The 27,310-nt window shown below is 35.1% G+C and overlaps 1 protein-coding gene across 1 annotated transcript in view; it reads right to left on the reverse strand.

The window, feature by feature from the left end:
* Positions 1-1,654: 1,654 nt before the first annotated feature.
* Positions 1,655-27,310, reverse strand: part of LOC132651578 (uncharacterized) — a 46,222-nt gene continuing 20,566 nt past the window's right edge. The window contains 1 exon segment of the mRNA XM_060376818.1: positions 1,655-1,798. Coding sequence (XP_060232801.1) covers positions 1,655-1,798 — 144 coding nt within the window.

Consider the following 27,310-nt stretch of genomic DNA (forward strand, 5'->3'; position numbering starts at 1 on the left):
CTTTGTCTACCTTTATCATCTGCTCTATACTTCATCCTATAAAACATGATGTTACAATCTCAATTTTGGTATATTTTTCAAATGTATGTTTTAGAACCAAATTTTAGGTAGATCTACAGAGGCAAACTTTATGGTTACCCATTTTAGATTTAACCTTAATAAAGAAGAGAAAAGAAGAAAAACCTTAATAAGGAAACGAGGTAAAACTCAGTATTTTACTCAACTATAATCTTTAGCATAACTTTAAATCTGCTAATTTTAAACTAAAATCAAAGTAAAACTTTTAATTAAACCTAATTTATAAAGGGGCTAGCAAATTTTATCAATCCTATCATATTGTATTAAAACCTAACAGCAAAAAAATAAAGGACAAAAGTTTTATTTAACATTAAGTGGAGAACTAAAATTAGCCTGTAGCCCTGTACAAAAAATGGACTATTCTGCTGTACCAATATATAGGCCAGAAAGAAGCAGCATTAAATCATTTATTTAGGTACTGGCAGCCAGGCATATGTTTCTTAAAAGGGTTAACAATGATCTGAATATTACACTGCATAACCCTGGGCTAACATAGAACCATAGTCCTTTTTTCCCTGTAAAAGAGCATAAGCAAATATTTTGCGTTGAAGAATCTCCAGCCTTTTAAAATGAAGAACATATTTTAAATTTTTTACATGATATATTGTAATAACTGAAATTTTTGTTTAATTGGCTTAAACAGCATGGCTTGACTTTACTTTGTAAACTTAATAAAATAAATACCAAAGGTTTTTATTCCTCCAAAGTGTTGAAAAACTGTTTTAAGTTCTTTGTTAGACCACCCAAGGGTTACTATTTTAAAATACCTGATAAATTTTAAAATGTTTTAGATTTTACGCCAATGGTCCAGGACCAAACTCAGAGGTGTTGTTTCAAATTGTCTCATTTCTAAAAATATCCAAGTCTACAGATAAACATATACACACAGAGAGATATATAAGGAACATAAAAATCTGACATTGTCACTTGGATTAACCAGAATACCCAAATACCAGGACTTGACCAGCCCCTACTGGACAGAAGACACACAGATTACAGAAGGAGTGGATACCTTCATGTGTCCCCTCCACACACATAGATTCCAAAAGGAGCAGAGACGCCAGAGCCCTTTCCACAGATTCCAGATGGAGAGCTAGCTCCAGCAGCCCTCTTCTCATACAGAATAAAGTCCCAGTAACCCTCTCTACTGGTCCCAAAAGGAGTAGATCCTTTATGGGCCTCTTCCATGGGAATTGGTGTGTCCTGTGGATTCTCTAGACCAGATTGTAAACTCTACAAGTTTCCTAGACCTCTTGAGCAAACCAAAACAGGCTGGCAGATAGAAACAAGAAATGCAGAGACAAAGACAAAAACAATTGAAGTACCTGCTTTTTAAATATTTAAATATTTTTCTTAAATCTGTTTTTGTAATAGTAAAACAAAGCATCATCTTTAGTATTGAAATCATAAAGCACATTTATAATTTTAAAAGTGAAAACCAGATTTTAAAAATTACCAGTGCAAAAAATTCAATTTTATTAATATTGTTGTTGTTACTTTTATTATTATTTTGTAATTTTAATTTCACTTATTCCCTTAATAACTGAACTTGTTCCCTTTCTAATTGGACCTTCTCTCAGAAAACCATAATAGCCTCCTGCAGTGGTTCTGTATCTCCTACACATGTGTCAGGGAAAGCCATGGGAACAAAGGGCTCAGGACGCCAGTCTGAATTATGAGACATGGCAGTTTCTTCCTCTGACTTCCTGGACTGGTTTCCCTGAAAAAGTGAAATATCTGTGAATGAAAAAGGAGAACTGAGGGGCAAGATATTATTTGAGAGCTGGTGCTATTACACACTAGTGTTGCCAACCCTCTATTAGCAAGATTGCCTAGGTTGATCTGGCAGGAATGACAGTGGTGTCCTACTCAGTGGTCAGTGAGGAACCCTCCTGTTACTGTGGTTTACAGTTATTCCTGAGCCTTCAGGACAGAAAATTGGGTCCAAATTATATGCCTAGGACACAAGAACAACTGTGTTTCCTCATGTGGTCCTCCAGACAGTCCCTCTAAACGTAGTTTTAGTGGTTGTTCAGAGGTGCCATCTGAGCTCATGGGGTCTGAGGTAGCTGGGTAATCACTACTTCATGGCTAGGATTCTCTGCTACAAAATGAGTTCCTGGATATCATAACTTTAAAGTCAAACTGTCCCCTCCTTTAGTGGAATCTTTTCTCCATGTTAAAAGACATTGTAAAAGTTGTCAACATATTACTTTTACTGAATATGTGGGAATTTCATATAACATACATTACAATACTTTTCAGTTGCTCCCAGATTCAAGTACCTACACTGTGTCACACTAAGAATTTTTTATTTTAATTACATCAATTGAAGTATGTGTTGTTCATATTCTCATTGTGACATGATCAGAGTCTCATTGCCATGTCCCTTAAAAAAAAACAAACAACAACAACAACAACAAAAAACAAAACACTGAGGTCATCCTTGCTGCACCCTGGCACCACCCCAAAGAATAAGCCATAAGTCCTGAAGAGCTCTATACTTCATCACCTTGATCAGTTTTTCTTATATATTTATTTATTATGATTTGTTCCCTTTGTGTACACTCTGCTGCCCCCTCTCTCTTCTTCCAGTCCCACTCACCCTCCTTCTACCCTTATGCATTTCCCTTATTACCCCTTTGTATCTCTACCTAGCTTATCAGGTCTCATCAAGGATGACTTAATCATTTTATCCTGCATCCTCATTCTCAGGGCATTGTTGTCCTCGTGTCCTCAATTCCCTCTGCTTAAGACACTCTCCCTGCCTCCTATCCTGGAGGCTTCCCAGAGCTCTGAATTGAGGGAGAATTTCATAAGGAAATTCCATTTAGAGCTGGGTGTTTTAAGGTCTCTCTATGCATATCAGACTATAGGTGTCTGTATGAAATCCCATGCAATGCAGAAGGTAGCATCTCTATGAATCCAAAAACATGGCATTGATCTATCAGTTGAGGGAACAGAGCAATATATTTTAATGAAAACAGCCTGGATTGCTTAAAAATTTCTGTAGGATGCCCAGGCCCAACAACTCAATTAAATGCCACCAAATCCCCCTAGTGGAAGACTAGTTTGGTAACAAAAAAAGACCTATTGCAACTTTATCCCCCACTATTAGGAGACCTCCTAATAAGTGAATACATAACATATTTTCTTTCTGCATTTTAATTGCTTCACCCAGGATTATTTTTCCTGGGTTCATCCATTTACCTGAAAATATAATGATGTCATTTTTTTAGCTGAAGAATACTTACTTATGAAAATATTCCAAAACCTCAAGATTCTTCAAGGTGCTGGTTGACTAAGAGGAACAATGATGCCATGCAAAAGGTGAAATCCAATGAGTTTCAGGAGCCAGTTTTTAAAAGGGCTAAATGGACAATCTGCTTGAAAGAAAGACTGAGCATCCCTACATGCCTAATATAATATAATATAATATAATATAATATAATATAATATACATTACACTTGTTTTCCAGTGCTTCCAGGTTCAAATTCCTACCATGTGTGACACTAACAATTTTTATTTCTTTAAAATACATCAATTCAACTGTGTGTGGTTCTTCTATTCAATGGACCATGATCAGAGTCTCAGTGCCAAGCCCCTTTAAAAAAATTTGTTTTGATCCTTGCCACACACTGGCACCACTCCAAAAGGAAGCCATCAGTCCTGAAAAGTTATGTAATTCATCACCTTTAATACAATTTTTCTTTTGTATTTATTTATTACAAACTGTTCAATTTGTATTCCCTCTGCTGCCCCTCACACTTCTCCTTCCAGCGCCAGACAGCCTCCTCCTTCTACTTAATGCTCTTTCTCTAGTTCCCTGATAGGGGAGGTCCTCTTTCCCCTTATATCTGACCCTAGGTTATCATGTATCATTAAGGCTGGCTTTCTCATCTTCCTCTGTGGCCTGATTATCAGGGCATTGTTCTCCATGTGTCCTCAATTCCCTAACAGCAGCATTACCAGAAGATAAATCAATAGTAAATGTTAATAGTCACATACAACAGGGTCTCTGCAAGGAATCCCATATGATACAGAATTAAGCATCTCTGTGGATCCAAGAACATGGCACTGCTCAATAAGTTGAGGGCAGAGAGCAACATATGTTACTAACAACATCCTGGTGGCTTCAAAATTTCCATAGTAATCCCTGGCCCTACATCATATTTTACTGGCCCCCAATTCCCCTAGTGGAAGAATGATTTGTTCACAATAGATGGCCCATTGGAACTTTACCCCCCACCATTAGGAGACCTCCTAATTAGTGAATACATACCATATTTGTCTTTCTGATTTTTTTTTTTTTTAGGATTTCATGGTTGCTGGTACTTTGATCATTGTATTGAATGAAAAATTATCAAGATAACAATATTCTTTTACCCTAGAATTCCCTCCATCTTCTTCCACTACCTGCTGATTTGAATTGCAATGTCCCCTTGTAACTCATCTATTTTGATCTTTAGTCCCCAGTAAAAAAGTGTCTGGGAAGGGTAAAGTGTTATGACCTTGTTAGATACTATAATTACTATTTGAGTTATATTTTAGGAGGCTATGCTTTCAGGTTGATATGCCAATGAGAGTGACCAGGCAGAATGGATTCTCTGAGTCTAGGTCTCTCTCAGTTTTTATCTTTGTTTCTATTGGTTTTGGTCTCTCTACTTATGAATCCATCTCTCTAGTTCTTTCTCTCTATACCACTGTCTCACTTTCTCTGTTTTGTTCAGTATGAAAAGCTCTCAGCTCTGATTAAGGACTACAACAAGATGACTGCTTGCTCACATTACATCCTGGATGTTTTCTGTAAAAATATAAGATCCCTTTTGAATGCTATGTTCTAAGAGTTACCTTGGTCAGGGAGTGTTTTCACAGTAAGTAATTCACTGTCTGAGGACATATCTGTGCATTTAACAAACAATAATGGAATCTGTAATAATGTGAAAGTCATATGTATTTGTTAATGAACACTGGAAAAAATATGTGACTCCTTTTCTGAACTAAGAGTCTTAGAAACAGGAAATTTTATCTTTGGGTTGTATGCTTTCAGCTGCCCAAATTGAGCCATGTAGGGCTGCTCAGCCTTTTTCTCAAGCAAACTGTCCACTTGGCCCTTTTAATACCTGGCTCCTGATACTCTTACTGGCTTTCATCTGTTTCATGACATCATTCTCCCTCTCAACAAATATGCACGTAAGAGAATCTTGAGGTTTCCTTAAAGACGAGTAAACAAACTTTTCTGTGTCCAATATCAGTGATCCTGTGCACATGTGACTTGTTGTTGTGAAACCCAGCAAGCCTTTATTTCATCCCTTTATATATATCCCACACTTTTACTCCTGTATACCTTTTTGACAATATCAGGTAGGAAATGAAACTTTAATGTTTATTTAATTAGACAGCTTCCTAAGTAGGGAAGCTTCAAAGTTATGTGGGATTAAAGGGAATGCACTTAATGACAGGTAGTCTCCTATTGTTGTCTTGGATCTGAAATTTCTTCCTAGGGTGTGGCTTTGAACTGAGCATTTACTTGCATACTCAAAAAAAAATGTATGTTCACATTCTTATTGATATAATAGGATGTCAGGGCCTATGGTCCCTGTGGTATTCAGTCTTTAAGAGCAGGAAAAGAGAAGGAAACTAGACCATTCCTGGGACTGGTTTGACTGAAACAAAGAAAGATCAGTTAGTATAAAAGAAGAAGTGAGGGGCAATAAACTATTTGACTGCTAGTGCTATTTCAAGTTAGTAGGAGTTACCATATAGAATATGGTGTTCACTGAGATATACTATCATATCATATGCAAAGAGTGATTCTTTGACTTCCTCATTTCGCATTTCTATCCCCTTGACATACTTCAAATGCTTTATTGTTCTAGCAAGGATTTCCAGAACTATGTTGGATAAGGAGAGAATGGGTAGCCTTGCTTTTTCACTGATTTCAGTAGAATTGCTTTAAGTTTCTCTCCATTTATTTTGATATTAGCTATAGGCTTGCTGTATATTGCCTTTATATGTAGGTAGGTGCCTTGTATCCCTGATCTCTCCAATGACTGAAACATGAATGGATGTTGGATTTGTTTTTTCAGAAGCTTTTTCAGCGTATAAGGATATTATCATGTAGATTTTTTCTTTCTACTTGTTAATACGGTGGAAAATAGTGATGGATTTCTGTATATTGAATTACCGCTGCATAGCTGGGATAAATCCTACTTGGATATGGTGGATGATATCGTTGTTGTGTTCTTTTATTTGGTCACAGACATTAATTACCTAGCTGTGAGCCTAAGCAAGCAACTCAAAGATTTGTCTGAAAAAAAAAATTCAAGACTCTAAACAAAGAATTAGAAGAAGATATCAGAAGACAGAACAATCTCCCATGCTCACAGCATGGCAGGATTAACATAGTAAAAATGGCCATCTTACCAAAAGCAATCTACAGATTCAATGCAATTCCCATCAAATTTCCAACACAATTCTTTACAGACTGTGTAAGAAAATTGCTCAACTTCATATGGAATAATAAGAAACCCAGAATTGATAAGCCAATCCTCTCCAATAAAAGATCTTCTGGAGGTAACTCCAGCCCTGATCTCAAGCTGTACTATAAAGCAACAATAATAAAAACTGCATGGTCCTGGCATAAAAACAGAATCAATGGAACAAAATAGAAGACCGAGAAATAAACCCACACACTTATGAACACCTCAGTTTTCAGTAATATGCCAAAACCTTACAATGTAAAAAAGATAGCATCTTCAACAAATGGTTATGGTCTAACAGGGTGTCTACATGTAGAAAAATGCAAATAGATCCATACTTATCAGTCTGCATAAAAGTAAAGTACAAGTGGGTCAAAGATGTCAACATGAAACCAGACACATTAAATCAGTTACAAAAAAAGTGAGGCACAGCCTTGAACTCATTGACCCAAGACATAATTTCCTGAACAGAACACCAACAGTACAGGCTCTAAGAGCAAGAAACAGTAAATGGGACCTCATGAAACCATAAAGCTTCTGTAAAGCAGAGGACATTGTCTTCAAAACAAAATGAATGCCTACAGATTGGGAAAAAATCTTCACCAATACTCTAAGTGACAAAGGGCTAATATCCAGGATATATAAAGAACTAAAGAAGTTGAAAAGCAACAAATCAATTAATCCAATTAAAAAATGGGGAACAGAGCTAAACAGATAATTCTCCATAGAGGAAAAGAAACACTTAAAGAATAACTCACCTTCATTAGCCATCAGGGAAATGCATTTCAAAAGGACCCTGAGATTTCACCTTACACCCATCAGAATGGCCAAAATGAAAACTCAAATGACAATACATGCTGGAGAGATTATGGACAAAGGGGAATCCTCCTCCACTTCTGATGGGAATGTAAACTTGTGAAACACTCTTGAAATTAATCTGGACCTTTCTCAGACAACTAGGATTAGTGTTTCCTCAAGATTAAGCTATCTACCTTTAGGCATATATCCAAAAGAGGCTCAAGTTCACAATAAGAACATATGCCCGACCATGTCTATACAGCTTTATTTGTAATACCCCAAACCTGTAAACATCCCAGACCCCCCTACCTACCCAACACAGACTATAAAATTGATACAGAAATTCTGGTACATCTACACAATGGAATATTACTCAGAAAAACAAAACAAAACAAAACAAAACAAACAAACAAAAAAAAACAGAGAAATCATGAACTTTGAAGTCAATGATGGGAACTTTAAAAGATCATCCTGGGTGAGCCATTCCAGAATTGAAAGACACACACTCACTAAGAGAGATATAATATAAGATAAACCTCCTAAAATTTGTACACCTGAAGAAATTAACCAGAGGGAGGACTCTCGCTAAAATGCTCAATCCCCATCCTGAAAGACAACAGAAGAAGGAAAAAACAGGCAACAAGTTAGGAGCCTGCCACAAAAGACCTCTGAAAGGCTCTCCCTGCAGACTTTCTGAGCAGATGCTGTGACTCATGGCCAACTATTGGGCACAGTGCATGGAATCTAATGAAAGAAGTAGGAAATAGTAAGATCTGGAGAAGACAGGAGCTCCACAAGGAGAGCAACAAAACCAAAAAAATCTGAGAACAGGGATCTTTCCTGAAATTCATACTCCAACCAAGTACCATGCATGGAGATAACCTAGAACCCCTGCACAGGTGTAGCCCAATGCAGTTTAGTGTCCAAGGGAGTTCCATAGTAATGGGAACATGGACTGCCTCTGACATGACCTTATTGACCTCCTCTTTGAAAACCACACCCTTTTGGGGGAGAAGCCTGAATATACTACAAAGAGAGACATTGCAGCCACTCCTAATGAGATCTGATAGACTACCATCAAAAGAAAGGAGAGCATGAACTCCCCTATCAGTAGACTTGCAGAGGGTCATGCATGGACAAGGCAGATGGATTTGGGGATTGGGAGTGGGGGTAGGAGTGGTTTATGTATGGATATGAATGATTAAAGTGTAAATAATAAAAATTAAAATAAAAAAATATAATTCCGTTTGGTGTTATGTTATAGGAGGGTGTCTTTGGAGGCTGATTTGCCAATAGAAGTGACCAGATAAAATGGAATATCACTTTCTCAGTCTCTCTCAATTTATATATTTGTTTCTGTTGGTATTGGTCTTAATAGTTCTGAATATGTTTCTTTAGCTCTTTCTCTCTCACTCTCTGTCAACCTCTCTGCATATGTCGCTTGTAGTTCAATATGAAAAGCTCTCACTTCTACCAAAGGACTACAATAAGATGACTACTTACAGACATGACATCCTGGATGGCCCTGCAAAAATTTAAGCAAGATCCCAATTAAACACATTTTGTTCAAAGAGTTGCTTTGTCAGGGAGCATTTTCCCAGTAAGTAATTCACTGACTAAGGACATATCTGTGCATTTAATTTTTTTATGCATAGATATGTCCTTAGTCAGTGAATATGTACAATTAATTAATTAATTAATTAATTTGTAAATATAATAATTTGTACATGTCAAGTAGTGACATTATTAAAGACTACATTAAAGAAATATGTAACACTTTTGCTGACCTAAGAGTCTTGGACACAGGAGCTGACATTTCTGGGTTGTATGCCTTCAGCTGCCCTTATGGAAGCAGGTAGGGCTGCTGAAAGCACAGTGTCCACTTGGCCCTTTTAATAACTGCCTCCTGAAACTCTTATTGGCTCTCACCTGTTTCATGACATCATTCTGCCTCTCAGCCAAACAATACCTGAGAGAATCTTGAGGTTTACTCATGGAGATGAGTAAAGAAACTACTCAGTGTCCAGTATCTGTGATTCTATGCACACATGACTTGTTCTTGTGAAACCTAACAAGCCTTTATCTCATCCCTTTATCCAGATCCCACACCTTTACTCTTGTTTAACTCTGTGACAATGTCAGGAACTAAATGAAACTTTAATGTTTATTGAATGGACACCTTTCTAAGTAGGAAAGCCTCAATTGATGTGGGATGAAGGGGAATGTACCAAATGACAAGACCTACTGTGGTCTTGGATCTGAAATTTTCTAGGTTGTGACTTTGAACTGAGCAGTTACTGGTATACTCACTAAATGTACCTTCACATTCTTATAGATATAATAGCCAGGCTGGGCCTAGGGTTCCCTGGGGTATTGAGTCTTTAGAGCAGGTAAAAGAGAGGATAACCAGATAATTCCTGGGCATGGTTTGGCTGAAACAGAAAGATTTTTAAGTTTAGAATGAGAAATGAGGGGCAATAAAGGATTTGACAGCTAGTGTTATTCCACACTAGGGTTGCCAACCCTCTATGTGCAGGGTTGCCTTGGCTGACCTGGCTGTATTGGCAGCTGTGTCCTCCTCAGCTGACAGTGAGAAATTCTCTTTGTCTTCTTTTACAGATGAAACAGAGAAATATATCCATATTATATGCCTAGGACACAAGAGTAACAGTGTTTCATGCAGTGGTTCTCCAGGCAAATGCTCCAAATGTATTGGTAATGCCAAGATTGCTTGTTCACAGATGCCACCTGAACTCATGAGGTCTGAGGTAGATGGGTAATCACTAGTTCATGACTAGGATTCTCTGTTTCATAATAAGTTCCTCGAAAGCATGTCTTACAAAGTCAAGCCGTACCTTTCTTTAGTGGAATCTTTTCTCCAGGTTAAAATTAATTGTAAAAATTGTCAACATATCATTGTTATTGAATATGTGGGAAATTCATATACTATACATTACACTCCAGTTCCATTCCTCCCAAGTTCAAATTCCAACCATGTATCACATTAATTTTTTTTCCTTTAAATACATCAACTGAACTATGTGTTGTTCATATACTCATTGAAACAGTATCAGAGTCTTAGTGCCATTTCCCTTAAAGATAACTGAGTTCATCCTTTCTGTACACTGGTACCACCCCCAAGAAGAAGCCATCAGTCCTGAAGAGCTGTATAATACATCACATTGATCATTTTTTATATATTTATTACATATTGTTTGATTTATGTCTCCTCTGCTGCCCCCTTCCCTTTCCTTGCTGTCCTACCCACCTTCCTTCTTCTAGCCCTATGACCTTTCCCTAGTTCCCTGATAGGTGAGGTCCTTCTCGTCCTTCTATTTGTACCTAGCTTATTAGATCTCACCAAGGCTAGCTTCATGAACTTCCTCTGCAGTCTGAATCACAGGGCATTGGTTCTCCTTGTGTTCTCAATTCCCTCTCATTATGACACTCTTCCTGTTTCCTCTACTGGAGGCTTATCAGAACTCTGAGGGAAGGAGAATTTCATAGGCAAATCCCATTTAGAGCTGGGTGTTTTAAGGTCTCTCTGACTCCATAATATTGGACTGTGGGTGTCTGTATGCAATCCCATTTGATGCAGAAGGAAGAATCTCTGTGGACAGAAGAACATGGCAATGATCAATCAGTTGAGGGCAGAGAACAGCATATTTTAAGAACAACAGCCTGGGTTCCTTCAAATTTTCAGTAGGATGCCCTGGCCCAACAACTCAATTCACTACCACCCAATCCCTGTTGTAGAAAAGTGGTTTGATCACAATTTGATGGCTTATTAGAACTTTTTCCCACACTATCAGGAGACCTCCTAATAAGTGAATACATACCATAGTTGTCTTTCTGAATTTTAGTTACTTTACCCAGGATGATTTTTCCTGGTTTCATCTATTTTCCTGAAAATATTATGATGTCATTTTCTTAGCTGAATAATATTCCATTATGGAAATATTCCAAATTGCCCCAGAGGAGATTGTCAGTCCTGTTCTTTAGAACTTGGAATTTGCTGGGACTTTAATCATTGTAATGAATGAAAAAGTATAAGGTTAACTATGTTAGCCTAGATGTCACTCCATTTTCTTCCACTTTTTTTGTGATTTGAATTGAAATGTCCCCTTAAAGCTTACCTGTTTCAATGTTGAGTCCCCAGTGAGGAAATATCTGGGAAGGTTTAGGAAGTATGGCCTTGTTAGAAATATAACTACTATTGGAGTTATATTTTAGGAGGCTGTGCTTTGAGGTTGATATGCCAATGAATGTCACCAAACAAAATGGCTTTCTGTCTCTCACTCTCTGTTGATTTATATCTTTGTTTCTTTAGGTATAGGTCTCTATTTCTGAATCTGTCTCTCTAGCTCTCTCTCTTTTTCTTTCAGTCTCTCTCTCTCTCTCTGCAGCTTTTGGTTCAGCATGAAAAGCTCTCGGTTCTGTTGAAGGACTAATACAAGTTGTCTGCTTGCTGATGTGACATCATGGATAGTCTGTAAAACTATAAGCATGGTCCCAATTAAACACTTTTTGTTCAAAAATTTACCTTGGTCAGGGAGGGCTTTCCCAGTAAGTAATTCACTGACTGAGCACATATCTCTTCATTTAATAAATAATATTGGAATCTGTGATAATATGAAAGTCACATGTCAAGGACACTGGACCTTACTAATAACTAATTGAAAGAAATATGTGACATATTAACTGAACTAAGAGTTTTGGACACAGGAACTATCATCTCTGTGTTGTGTGCTTTCAGCTTCCCAAATTGAAGCATGTAGGGCTGCTCAGGTTTTCTCTACAGCAGGCTGTCCACTTGGCCCTTTTAATAACAATTAGATCCAGAAAATCTTACTGGCTTTCACTTGATTCATGACATCATTCTCTCTCTCAGCCAATCAGCATCTAACCATTGTGATATCATTATAGTATTGGGATGTCAAGATGAATTTTGAAGTATTGATGCCATTTTGATGCCATAATAGCATTGTGATATCATGATAGTATTTAATGCCCTAATATCATTGTGAAGTCTGTTGTGTAGTCATAATAGTTTTTTGATTTCAAAATTCCATTGTGACATCATAACACAATCATGTCAAAATATGATTGCACAGTCATAATAGCATTGTGATATCATATAACATTATGAAATCATAATATCATTGGGATATCATAATACTGTACTGTCATAATAGAATTCTGATGTAAAAATACTTTGTGATGTCATAATAGCATTGTGATTTTCCTATCATTGTGATGTCATAATAGCATTGAGATATCATAATAGCATTGTGATATCATAAGAGCATTGTAATGAAATAATACCATTGAGATGTCTTAATATCATTTGAAAGTCATATTGTTGTGAAGTAATAATAGCATTGTAATGTCATAATTTCATTGTGATATAACAACATGTTGTAAGGGCATAGTGATGTCATCAAACATGGTGATGTCCTAATATCATTGTTATGTCATAATATCGTTATGATGTCATAATAATATTGTGTTATCATAATTCCATTAAGATGTCATAAAATTCTGATATCATAATCGTATTATGATGTCATAATACCTTTGTCATGTTATAATACCTTTGCATTGTGATTTCATATCACTGCAATGTTATAATAGCATTGAGATATCATAGTAGCATTGTGATGTCAAAATATCAGTGTGATTCTCAATTTTCCTTTGTGATGTCATAAAACAATCATGTATTAATAGCATTTGACATCGGAATAGCATTGGGATGTATTTTGATGTCATAATGCCATTGTTATAGTATAATCAAATCATGATGTCATAATACTATTGTGATGTCATCAGAGCATTATGAAGTCATACTGTTGTGAAGTCATAATAGCATTTTGATGTCAAAATTCCATTGTGATGTCATAGCACAATCTTGTATTATCACTGTATTAATAGCTTGGTGATATAAAAATTCCATTTGAATTCATAATACCATTGTGATGTCAACATTGCATTGTGATGTCATATCCTTGTAATGTCATAATAGCATTGTTATGTCATAATAGCATTGTGAACTGTTATCATTGTAAAGTCATAATATAATTTTGATGTCAAAATTCCATTGTGATGTCATACCACAATCATGCTGTAATACTACCTGTGCTATCATAATAGCATGGAGATGTCAGAATACAATTGTGAAGTCATAATACCATTGTGATTTCATAATAGCCTTGTGATGCCATACATTTTGGATGTCATCATAGCATTGTGATGTCATAACACCATTGTGATGTCATATTATCATTATGATATCATCATAGTATTATGATCTCCTAATAACAATGTGATGTCATAATAGCATTGTGAAGTCATAGTTCCATTGGGAAGTCATAATAGCAGTGTGGTGTCATAATTCCATTGCAATGTCATAATACTATTGTGATGTCATAAGAGCATTTAGGTGTCATATCAGGTTGATGTCATGATTGCATCAATATGATATAAGACCAATAACTTTGTAACATCATAAAAGCATTTTGAGATCATAACAGCATGTGATGTCGTAATATCATTGTGATGTCATATCACTTCTGTGGATATTATAGCATTGGGATGACTTACCATTGTCATGTTATAATTCCATTAGTCATAATTGTTTTTTATTTCAAAATACCATTGTGATGTTATAACACAATCATGTTGAAATTCCATTGCAAAGTCATAATAGCCCTGTGCTATCATAATGCCACTTTGATATTATAATAGCATTGGAATGTCATACTACTGTGTTGTCATAATAGCATTGTAATTTCATAATACCACTGGAAAATCATAACAATGATTTTATTTCATAACACCATTGTGATGTCATTAAAGCACTTATATCTGATAACACCTTTGTAATGACATAATACACGTAAGATGTCATTATAAATTTTTGATGTGATAATACTATTTTGAGGTGATTGTATCAATAAGATATAATGCCATTGTGATATCTTAATAGTGTTATCATAATGCCGTTGACATGTCATAATACCATTGTGATGTCATAATATGCTTATGATGTCATAACTGCATTTTCATTAATAATAGCATTTTATTTCATAAAGCCATTGTGATATCATAATACATTTGTCATGTCATAACACCATTGTGAATGCATATCATTGTGATCTCATAATACCATTGTGATTTCAAAATACCATTGTGATGTCATAATTATATTGGAATGCCATACTATTTTGATGTCATAGTAGCATTTTGATGTAATGTAATAATATTTTGATGTCATAATATCATTGTGAAGTCATAAACCATCGTTAATATCGTAATAAGATTTTGATGTCATAATGCCATTTTGAGTTCATAATGCCATTGTGATTTCAAAATTCCATTGTGATTTCATACCACAGTCAATTTGAAATAGCTTTGTGATGTCATATTTCCTTTGGGATATCTTGACCCCATTATTATTTCATATTATTATTTCATAATGCATTGTGATGCAATAAAAGCATTGAGATGTCATGACACCATTGTTAGGACATAATACCATTGAAATGTCATAATAAAGTTGCAATGTCATAATAGCATTTTGATGGCATAATGCCTTTGTGATGTCATAATATCATCATGATACCCTGTCATTGTGATGTCATAATATCATTGAGATGTCAGACCATTGTGATGTCACAATAGACTTTTGGGGTCACAATGTCATTTTGATGTCAAAATTCTATTTTGATTACATACCACAATCATTGAAATACCATTGTGATATCATAATAGCTTTGTGATGTTATAATGTCATTGGAATGTTATAATACCATTGGGAAATCATAACACCATTATGATGTCATAAGAGAACTGAGAAGTCATGAGACAATTTTGATGATATAAAACCATTGAGATGTCCTAATAAAGTTGTGATGTCATATTACATTGTGATGTCATAATATAATTAAGATGTCATAAAACCACAGTGATATCATAAGAGTACTGCAATGTCTTTACACAATTGTGAGGAAATAAAATTGTTGAGAGGTCATAATAAAGTTGTGATGTCATATTACAATTGTGATGTCATAATATATTTGTGATGTCATAATACCATTGTGAAGTCAAAATACCATTGTGAGGTCATAATAGCATTTTTATTTCATATTGCCACTGTGTTGTCATCATAGTACTGTTGTGTTGTAATAACGTTTTGAAGTGATTATGGCATTGTGATATTATAATACCATTATAATGTCCTACCATTGTGAAGATATATTAGCATTGTGATATCATAATATTCTGATGTTATAATAACATTGTGATATCAAAATGCCATTGGGATATCATGACACAAATGTTATGTCATAATACCATTTTGATATAATAGCATTGAGATGTCAGACCATTGTGATGTCATAATAGATTTTTGAGGTCATAAAGCCACTGTGATATCAAAATTCCATTGTGATGTCATAAAACAATTATGTTGGAATAGCATTATGGTGTCATAATAACATTGTGACTTCATAAAAGCATTGATATGTCATGAAAAATTTGTTGTCATAATAGCATTGTGATGTTTTAGTACCATTGTGAAGTCATAAAAGCATTGTGATGTGATAACACCATTGTGATTTCATAAAACTGCTATGAAATCGACCACTAGATGTCATAACATTGAGCTGTCATAATAGTATAGTGATATCCTAATTGCATTGTTGTATTATTATTTTGATGTTCTAATTGCATTGTGATAACACACCATATGCTATATAATAGCATTGTGATATCAAATCTTTGTGATGTCATAATAACATTGTGATGTTATAATATTGTGATATCACAATAGGATTGTAATGTCATATAATTGTGAAGTATAAAACCATTGTAATTTCATAATAGCATTGTGGTGTAATATAATTGTGAAGTCATAAAGTCATTGTGATATCATAACATTGTGAGGTCATACTTGCATTGAGGTGACATACTTTGTAAAGTCCTTATAGCATTTTGATGTCATAATACCACTGTGATGTTATAATAGCATCATGATGTTTTCAAAACAACATTGTGATGTCATAATGCTATGATATAAGTCTCAGGTGATGTCAGCATCGCATTGGGATGTCATAATTGCATTGTTATGTTATATTATTTTTTGTGAGGTTATAATTTCATTGTGCTATCATACCATATGATGTCATAATATCAGTGTGATATCTTAGTAGCATTGTGAAGTCATAATAACACTGAGATGTCATGACACAACTGAGAAGACATATCACCAATATTATGTCATAAAAATTGTGATGTCTTAATACAATTGTGATAGCATAATATAATTGAGATGTCATAAATGTATTGTGATGTCGTATCATTATGTTGTCATGATACCATTGATATGTATGTCATATGAGCAATGTGATGTCATAAAACTATTTTTCAGGTCATAAAACCATAGTGTTGTCAAAGTTCCATGTGGTGTCACTCCACAACCATATCAGAATAGCATTGTGATGTCATAGTACAATTGTGAAATAATACTATCATTGTGAAGCCAAAATGCCGAAGTGATATCATAATAGAATTTGGGGTCATAATGAAATTTCTATTTCAAAATTTCACTGTGATGTCATAATCACACTATGAAGACATAATAGAATTGTGATGTAATAATACCATTGAATATCATGACACCATTGTTAGGTCATCATACCATTGTGATATCATAAAAGCACTGATATGTCATGACACCATTGTGATGACATAATACCATTGATATTTCATGATAAAGTTGTGATGTCATAATATCAATGTACTGTCATAATATCAATGTACTGTCATAATAGCATTGTGATCTCATAATACCTTTGTGAAGTCATAATAGCATTGTGAATTAATAATACCATTGTGATGTCACAATAGCATTTTAATGTCATAATATTCTTTTGAGGTCTTGATAGAATATTGAGGTCATAACCCTATTGTGATTTCATAATAGCATTGTGATGTCAAAATAACACTGTGATTTTTCCTAACATTGTAGGTATAATGTCTTTTTGAAATCCATACACCTTACCTTTGTTCATTCAAATGCTGATTTATACCCTGCACTCTCTAGTTTCAATCCGGATATTGCATTGTAATATTTATGCTATGCATCCTGTCTCAAATTTGTTTAAACAAGCCTGAATAAAGGAACTAGCCACAATGATGAGTGATGAGAGGAGCCAGAGGCCAGGAAATGAGTGAGAGGAGACAGGGCGAGCAAACAGAACTTGGAGAGCACAGCAGGAGAGAATGAACCAGACCTAAGCCTTTACAAAAATCAAGTATAATGGGTAAAATCTAAATGTTACAAAACTATGAGGACTTGATGTTTTAAGAAGGAGTAACTATTGACCAGCATTGTATTTTAAGTTAACTAAATTAACCCAGTCTCTATGTGGCAAATTGGTTATATAGCTGTTTAGGATAAACAGCAAGCATTAATAAAATATAAACCAATATTAATGAATATTAATCATCACCTACAACATACCTTTGTTAAGCCATTATACTATTGTGATGTCATAACACCATTGCGATGTCATATCATTGTGAAGATATAATAAAATTGTGATGTCATAATAGCATTGTGAAGTCATAATAGCATTGTGAAGTCATAATAGCATTGTGATGTCATAATACATTGGGATGTCATAAACAATTGGCATATCATGACAACATTATTATGACATCATATCATGTTGATGTCATAATACCATTGGGAGGTCATCATAGCATTGTGAGGTCATACATTTGTGATGTCATAATACCTTCTGATATCATTATATCATTGTTATGTCACAAAAACATTGTGGTGTTACAGTAGTATTTTGAAGTCATAATGTCACTTTGAACTGAATATTCCATTGTGATGTCATACCACAATGATGTCGTAATAGCATTGTGATGTCATAATTGCATTGTTATCTTATTATTGTGATGTTATAATTCCATTGTGAATTCATATCATTGGAGGTCATAATAGCATTGTAATATCATGATAGCATTGTGATGCATAATTCCATTGTGATGTCTTAATATCACTGTGATGTCATAACAGTATATAGAGGTCATAACCCCATTGTCATGTCATAATAGCATTGTGATATCATGGTAGTATTGTGATGAGTATTGTGATGATACCATTGTGATGTCAAAATTCCATTTTGCTGGCATACCAGGTGATTTTATTAATGAGCAAAAGAAATATGTGATAATATTTCTAAACTAAGAATTGAATAGGAACTGTCATCACTGTGTTGTTGTCTATCAACTACCCAGTTTGAGGTATGTAGAGCTGCTCAAGATTTCTCTCAAGCAAGCTATGTCCTACTCAGTGATCAGTGAGGAAGTCTCCTGGTTCTGGGAGGGTTATACCTAGGCCTTCAGGTCAAAGAAATTGGTCCATATTATAGGAGTAGGACACAAGAGCAGCTGTATTTCCTTCAGTGGAAACAAACCCTCTATATGTAGAATTAGTGCCAGGACATCTTGTTCAGTGGAATCTTTTCTCCATTTTCACAGTCATTATAAAAGTTGTCAACATATTTTTTACTGATTATGTGGGAAGTTAATATAATATACAATACAGTCCATTTCCATTGCTCCCAGCTCAAATTCATAACACATGTGTCACACTAAATTTTTTTCTGTTTAAAATGCACCAATTCAAGTATGTGTTGTTCATATATTCATTGGAACATAATCACAGCCTCAGTCCAAGTCCCTTAAAGAAAACAGAGTTCATCGTTGCTGCACCCTGCACCCACCTCCAAGAAGAGGTCATCAGTCCTGAAGAGGTTTATACTTCATCCCTTTGATCAGTTTTTCTTGTGTATTTATTACTATTTGTTCACAATGTATCACCTCTGCTGCCACCTCACTGTTCTGCTTTCAGTTGCACCCACCCTCCTTTTTCTAACCCTATGACCTTTCTCTAGTTCCCTGATAGGAGAGTTCCTCCTCCCCCTTCTATCTGACCCTAACTTCTCAGGACTCATCAAGACTGGCTGCATTATCTTCCTCTGTGGCCTGATTCTCAGAGCATTATTCTCCTTGTGTCCTTAATTCCCTCTACTTATGACACTCTTTGGCCTCCTCTCCTGCAGGCTTCCCAGAGCTCTGAGGGGAGGAAGAATTCCATAGGGAAATCCCATTTAGAGCTGGGTGTATTAAGGTCTGTCTCTGTATAATATCAGATTGTGGGTCTCTGTATGAAATCCCATCTCTGTGGATACATGAATATGGCACTGATCTATCAGTTGAGGGCAGAGAGCAACAGAGAGGGGAGGGAGAATTTTAAAGCAAAATCCCTTTTAGAACTCGGTAAAGTTTTATGGTCTCACTCTCTGCATAATATTGGACTGTGGGTCTCTGAATGAAATCCCATTTCATGCAGAAGGAAGCATTTCTGTGGACTCAAGAATATGGCACTGATGTATCAGTTGAGGGGAGAAAACAACATATTTTAATGATAACAGTCTGGGTTGCTTAAAATTTGCATAGGATGCCCTGGCTCAATAACTCAATTAACTACCCACAATCCCACAAGTGGAACACTGATTTGGTCACAATAAATGGCCTGTTGGAACAATATCTCCACTATTTGGAGACCTTCTAATAAGTGAATACATAACATATTTGTCTTTCTGCATTGTAGTTACTTTACCCAGGATGATTTTTCCTGGTTCCATCCATTTGCCTGAAAATATAATGATGTCATTTTCTTAGCTGAAGAATACTCAGTTATGGAAATATTCCACTTTTTCCCAAAGAAGATAGTCAGTCCTGTCTTTAGACCTTGGAAGTTGCTGGGATTTTAATCATTGTATTGATTGAGAAACTATAAGGATAGCTATGTTCTTTTAGCCAAGAAGTCCCTCCCTCTTCTTCCACTTACTGGTGATTTGAATTGTAATATTCCCTGGAAGCTGTCTAAATATAGTGGGGTCCCCAGTGAGGCAATATCTGGAAGGGGATAGGTGTTATGGCGATGTTAGATAATATAATTCCTATTGGAGTTATATGATAGGAGGTTGATATGCTAATGATAATGACCAGACATAATTGAGACTTTGTATCTCAGCCTCTATCACTCTATATCTTAGTTTTTGTCACTCAGTCTCTCTATTTCTGAATCTGTCTCTCTAGCTCTTTCTCTCTCTGTCTCCCTCAATCTGCTTGCCAGTTATGAAAAGCTCTCAGTTCTGTTGAAGGAGTCCAGTAATATGACTGCTTGCTGACCTGACATGCTGGATGGTCTTTTTAAAAATAAAAGCACAGTCCAAATTAAATGCTTCTTTTTTTACAGGTTTTGCCTTTGTCAGGGAGCATTTTAACAGTAAGTTTTCACTGACTGATGACATATCTATCACTTAACAAATAATAATGGAATCTGTGAAAATAACATGTCCAGGACAAGTGACTTTATTAATGACCACTTGAAAGAAATATGTGACACTCTCCCTGAACTAAGAGTATCGGATACAGGAAATGTCATCTTGTGGTTGTTTGCTTTCTGCTGCCCAGATTGAGGCATATAGGGCTTCTCAGGCTTTCTCTCAGGTACACTATCCACTTGGCCCTTAAATAACTGGCTTCTGAAACACATGTTTCATGACATTGTTGTCTCTCAGCCATTCAGCACCTGAGAGAATCTTGAGGTTTCCATGCAGATGAGTAAACAAATGATCCAAAGTGTCCAGTATCTCTGAACCTGTACATATGTGACTTTTCTTTCGAAAACCAACAAGCCTTTATCTCATCCCTTTATCCAGAGCCCACACTTTTACCACTCTTTACCTCTGTGACAATGTCAGGTAGGAAATGAAACTTTCATGTTCATTTTAGTTGGATGATTTCCTAAGTAGGGAAGCTTCAAAATGTTGTGGGATTAAGGGGAATGTACAGAAAGACAAGGTGGTCTCCTACTGTGGTCTTGTATCTGAAAATTTCTAGGTTATGACTTTGAACAGAACATTTATTCACATCCTCACTAAATTTACATTCACATTCGTATTAAAATAGGCTGACAGGGTCTAGGGTTCCCTGGGGTATTGATTCTTTAAGAGCAAGGAATCCATATAATTTCTGGGACTGTTTTGGCCGAAACAGAGAATGATGTATGAGTGTACATGAGAACTGATGGGCAATAAACTATTTGAAAGCTGGTGCTGTTCCACACTAATATTGGCAACCCTCTATGAGCAGGGTTGCCTTGGCAGATTAAGCTGGATTGTTATCTGTATCCTACTCAGTGGTCATTGAGGAACAAATTCTGGTCCTAGGGATTCAATTTCAAACTCAGCCTTCAGGACAAAAAAAAAAAAAAGGGACCGCTTTATATGCTTAATACACAAGAGCTGCTGTGTTTTCTGCTTTGGTCCTCCAGAAAAACACTCTAAATGTAGCATTAGTGTCAGGACAGCTAATTCAGAGGTGCCACCTGAGCTCATGTGTTCCGAGGTAGATGGGTAACCATTAGTTCAAGGCTAGGATTCTCTGCTACCTAATGAGTTTCTGGAAAACATGCCTTACAAAGTCTAACTCTGCCCTCCTTTAGTGGAATTTTTTCTCCAATTTAATTTCATTGTAAAACTTGTCAACCTGATATTTTTATTGCTTATGTGAGAATTTTATATAATACACATTACAGTCCTTTTCTATTGATCCCAGGTACAAATTCCTACCAATCTGTCACACTGAATTTTTTTTCTTTAAAATGCATCATTTGAAGTATGTGTTGTTTATTTAGTCATGGGAACATGATCAGAGTCTCAGTGCTAAGTCCCTTAAAGAAAACTGAGTTCATCCTTGCCGCACCCTGGCACCACCCCCAAGAACAAGCCATCAGTCCTGAAGAGCTTTATCCTTCATCACCTTGATCACAGATTTTCTCACATATTTATTTATTACAATTTGTTCACTTTGTATCCCCTATGCTGCCCCTCCCTCTTCTCCTTCCAGGCCCAACCAGCCTCCTTATTCTACTCCTATGACCTGTCTTTAGTTCCCTTATAGGTTTGGTCCTTCTCCCCTTTCTATCTTACCCTAGATGATTAGATCTCATCCAGGCTGGCTGCATCATCTTTCTCTGCGGCCTGATTTTCAAGACATTGTTCTCCTTGTGTCCTCAGTTCCCTCTACTTATGACAGTCTTTCTGCCTCCTCTTCTGCAGGATTCCCAGAGCTCTGAGAAGAGGGAGAATTTCTTTTGGAAATTCCATTTGGAGCTGGGTATTTTAAGGTCTCTCTCTGCATAATATCGTACTGAAGGTCTCTGTATACACCCAATTTGATGCAGAAGGAAACATTTCTGTCCATTCAAGAACATGGCCCTGATCAATCACTTATAGGCAGAAAGCAGCATATTTTAATAACAATAGCCTGGGTTGTTTGAAAATATCCACAGGATGCCCTTGCTCAGAGCTCAATTTACTGCCACCCAACCACCGTAGTAGAAGACTGTTTTTTTTACAATTAGATGAACTTTTGGAACTTTATCCCTCACTATTAGATCTTCTAATAAGTGATTACATAGCATATTTGTCTTAATGCATTTTAGTTACTTTACACAGAATTATTTTTCCTGGTTACATCTATTTGACTCAAAATATCATGAGGTCATTTTCTTAAGCAAATAATTCTCCGTTTTGGAAATATTCCACATTTTCTACCAAGGAGGTGTCAGTCCTGCTTTTTAGTCCTTGCAAGTTGCTGGGACTTTATTCCTTGTATTGAATGACAAACTTTCAGGATAGCTATGTTCTTTTAGCTATATGTCCCTCTATCTTCTTCTACTTCTTGATGATTTGAATTGCAGTGTCTCCTTGAAGCTCATCTCTTTACTTGTTTAGTTCCCAGTGAGGAAATATTTTGCAAGTGTTAGGAGGTATGGCCTTGTTAGATAATGTAATTAATATTGGAGTTATATGATAGGAGGGTGTGCTGTGAGATTTCTATGTCCATGTTAGTGACCAGACAGAATGGGTTTCTATCTCTCTGTCTTTATCACTTTATATTTTTGTTTCTGTATGTCTCCGTCTCTCTATTTCTGAATCTGTCTCTCCAGCTCATTCTCTTTCTTTCTTTCTCAGTCTCCCTTTTTTCTGCCTGCTGCTCATGGTTCAGTAGAAAAAGCTCTCAGTTCTGCTGAAGGACTACAACAAGTTATCCTCTTGCTGATGTGACATCATGGATGGTCTCTGTAAAAATATAAGCAAGGTCCTAAATAAACACTTTTTGTTCAAAGATTTGCCTTGCTCAGAGCATTTTCACAGTAAGTAATTCAGTGGCTGAAGACTTATCTGTACATTTAAAAAATAGTATTGGAATCTGTGATAATATTAAGCCACATGCCAAGGACACATAACATTACTAATGACCACTAGATAGAAATATGTGATACTTTTCCTGGACTAAAATTCTTAGACACAGGAACTGTCATTTCTGGGTTTTGTGCTTTCAGCAGCCCATATTGAGGCATGTAGGGCTGTTCATCTTTTCTCTCAAATAGGCTGTCCAATTGGCCTTTTTAATAAATGGCTCCTAAAACACTTACTGGCTTTCACTTGTTTCATGACTTCATTCTCCCTCTCAGCCAAGCAGCATCTAACCATTGTGATATCATAATATCATTAGGATGTCATCATAGCATTGGATGTCCTAATATAAATGTGAAGTCTAACGTTGTGAAGTCAAAATATTTTTGATGTCAAAATTCCATTGTGATATCATATAAAATCATGTCATAATATCATTGTGAAGTTATAATACCATTCTGATGTCATAATAGCATTGTGATGTAGCATTGTGAAATAATACCATTGGGATGTCATAACATTATAATCTCATATTAGAATTGTGATGTCAAAATACCTTTGTGATGTCATAACAGCATCATCATTGTGATGTTGTAATAGCAATGAAATATTATAAAAGCATTGTTAAGTCATAATAGTACTGTGAGGCCATAATACCATTTTGATGTCATAATAATTTTTTGCGGTCATAATAGCATTGTGGTGTCATAATACAATTTTGAAGTCATAAAAGCATTGGAAAACGTAATAGCATTGTAATGGCATAATACCATTGAAATGTCCTAATATCATTGAAAAGTCATACCCTTGTGAAGTCATAATAACATTGTAATGTCCTAATTCCAATTTGATGTCATAAGACAATCATGTCCTAAGAGCATTGTTATGTTGTAAGAGAATTGTGATATCATCTTAACATTCTGATGTCTAAAAGCATGTGATGTCATAATATCTTTCTGAAAGCATAATAACATTGTAATGTCTTCATAGCACTGTGATGTCTTCACACCACTGTGATGTCCTATCATTGTGATGTCATAATACCATATAAATCTCATACCATTTTAAAGTAAAAAATACCATTTTGATCTCATAATATCATTGTGATGTCATAATTATACTAGAATGTCATACTAAAATTGCATTTTGATATCAGTGATATTTTGATGTTTTTATGCCTTTTTGATGTCATAATACCATTGTGATGTCATAGGCACCACTGTGATGTCCTATCATAATGATTTCAAAATAGCATTGAGATGTCAGACCATTGTGATATCATAATAATGTTTTTGAGGTCACAATGCCATTATGACATAAAAAATCTATTGTGATTACATATCAAAATATGTTGAAATATATTTGTGATATCATAATAGCATTGTGATGTTACACCACTAGTGTGTCATAATACCATTGGGATGTCATGACACCATTGTGATATCATGATTTCATTGTTATATCATAATATCACTGAGAGGTAATGACACCATTGAGATGACATAATACCATTGAGATGTTATAATAAATTGTTATATCATAATATAATTGTGATATGATAATATAATTGAGATATCATAATACTATGGTAATGTCATAACAGTACTGAGATGTCATGACACAATTGTAATGACATAAAACCTTTGAGATATCAGAAAAAATTCATAGCAGTGTAATGTCATAATTCCATTGTGGTGTGTCACCACAATAGTGTTGTAATAGCATTGTGATATCCTAGGAGCATTAGAATGTCATGATGAATTTTGATGTCATGATGCCATTGTGATGTCATAATCCCATTGTGATATCATCAAAGAAATGTGATGTTATGTCAGTGTGATGTCATAAGAGCATTGTTATGTCATAAGAGCATTGTGAAATCCTAACATCACTGTGATATGATAACAGCATTGTGATATCAAAATGACATTGTGCTGTCATATCATAGTGATGTCATAATAGTACTGAGATATAATAATGAATATTGATGTCATGATGCCATTGTGATGTCATAATATCATTGTGATGTCATTACAGCAATGTGCTGTTATATCATTATGATGTCATAATAGCATGTGAAGTCCTAACATCATTATGATAGCATAACAGTAGTGATGTCATCATAGAATTGTGATGACCTAATATCATTAGGATTTCATAATAGCATTTAGATGTCATACTATTGTGATGTTCACAATAGCATTGTGATATCACAATAGCATTGTGATGATATAATAGCTTTGTGATTTCATAACACCGTTGTAATGTCATTTTGATGTTATAATACCATTTAGATGTAATAACACTGTGATGTAATAATAGCTTTGTGATGTTATATTAGCATTGTGATACCATCATAGCATTATGATATGAAAATTTCATGGTGATATCATACCACAATCATGTCAAAATAGCACATGTCATAATAGCATTATATATCATAATATCAATGTTATGTCCTAATATCTTTGTGAAGTCATACTGTTGTCAAGTCATGATTGCATTTTGATGTCAAAATTCCTTTGTGATGTCATACTACAACCCTGTCGTAATACCATTGTGATGTCATAATAGCATTGTAATTTCAAATTAGCAAAATATTGATATCATAATAGCATTGTGATGTCAAAGTATCTTAGTGTTGAACTATAGCATTGTGAATTCATATTATTGTGACTTCCTAATAGCATTGAGATGTCATAATTGCATTGTGATATAATAATATCATTGTGATGCCATTATACTATTGTGATGTCAGAAAAACATATTTTAGTCATAACCCCATGGTGATGACATGATAGCATGATAATGTTTTATTAGCACTGTGATATCCGAACACCATTTTGACGTCATCCAGTTGTGAATTCATGATATCATTGTCATGTTAGCATTGGGAAGTTAAATAGCATTGTGATATCATAGTACAATTGAGATATCATAATAGCATTGTGTTGTCTTAATAAAATGATGTCCTAATAACTTTGTAATGTCATAATAGCAGAATGATATCATAATACAATTGTGATGTCATCATACAATATTATTGTCATTGTGGCATTATGAAGTCATAACATCATTGTGATAGCATAATAGCATTGTGATGTAATAACAGCATTGTGATGTCAAAATAGCTTTGTGATGTAATAGAAGTGATGTCATAATAGTAATGTGATTTCATATTATAATTGTGATGTCATAATAGCATGGTAATCTCATATAACCATTGTGCAGTTATTATAACATTGTGATACATTATAGCATTATGATGTCATCAATCCATTGTTATGTCATAATACCATTGTGATGAAATAATTGCATTGTGATATCTTCATAGCATTTAAATGTCATAATACCACTGTGATATAATACCATTTTTATATCAAAATTCCATTGTGACATCATACCATAATCATGTATTAATAGCAATGGGCTATCATAATACCATTGGGATGTCCTAAAATTGAATACATACCATATTTGTATTTCTGCCTTTTAGTTGCTTCACCCAGGATGATATTTCCTGGTTTCATCCATTTGTCTGAAAATATCATGAGGTCATTTTCTTATCTGAATAATACTCTGTTATGGAAATATTTCACGTT

The sequence above is a fragment of the Meriones unguiculatus genome, assembly GCF_030254825.1.
Source record: "Meriones unguiculatus strain TT.TT164.6M chromosome Y unlocalized genomic scaffold, Bangor_MerUng_6.1 ChrY_unordered_Scaffold_23, whole genome shotgun sequence".
Taxonomy (NCBI): Eukaryota; Metazoa; Chordata; class Mammalia; order Rodentia; family Muridae; genus Meriones; species Meriones unguiculatus.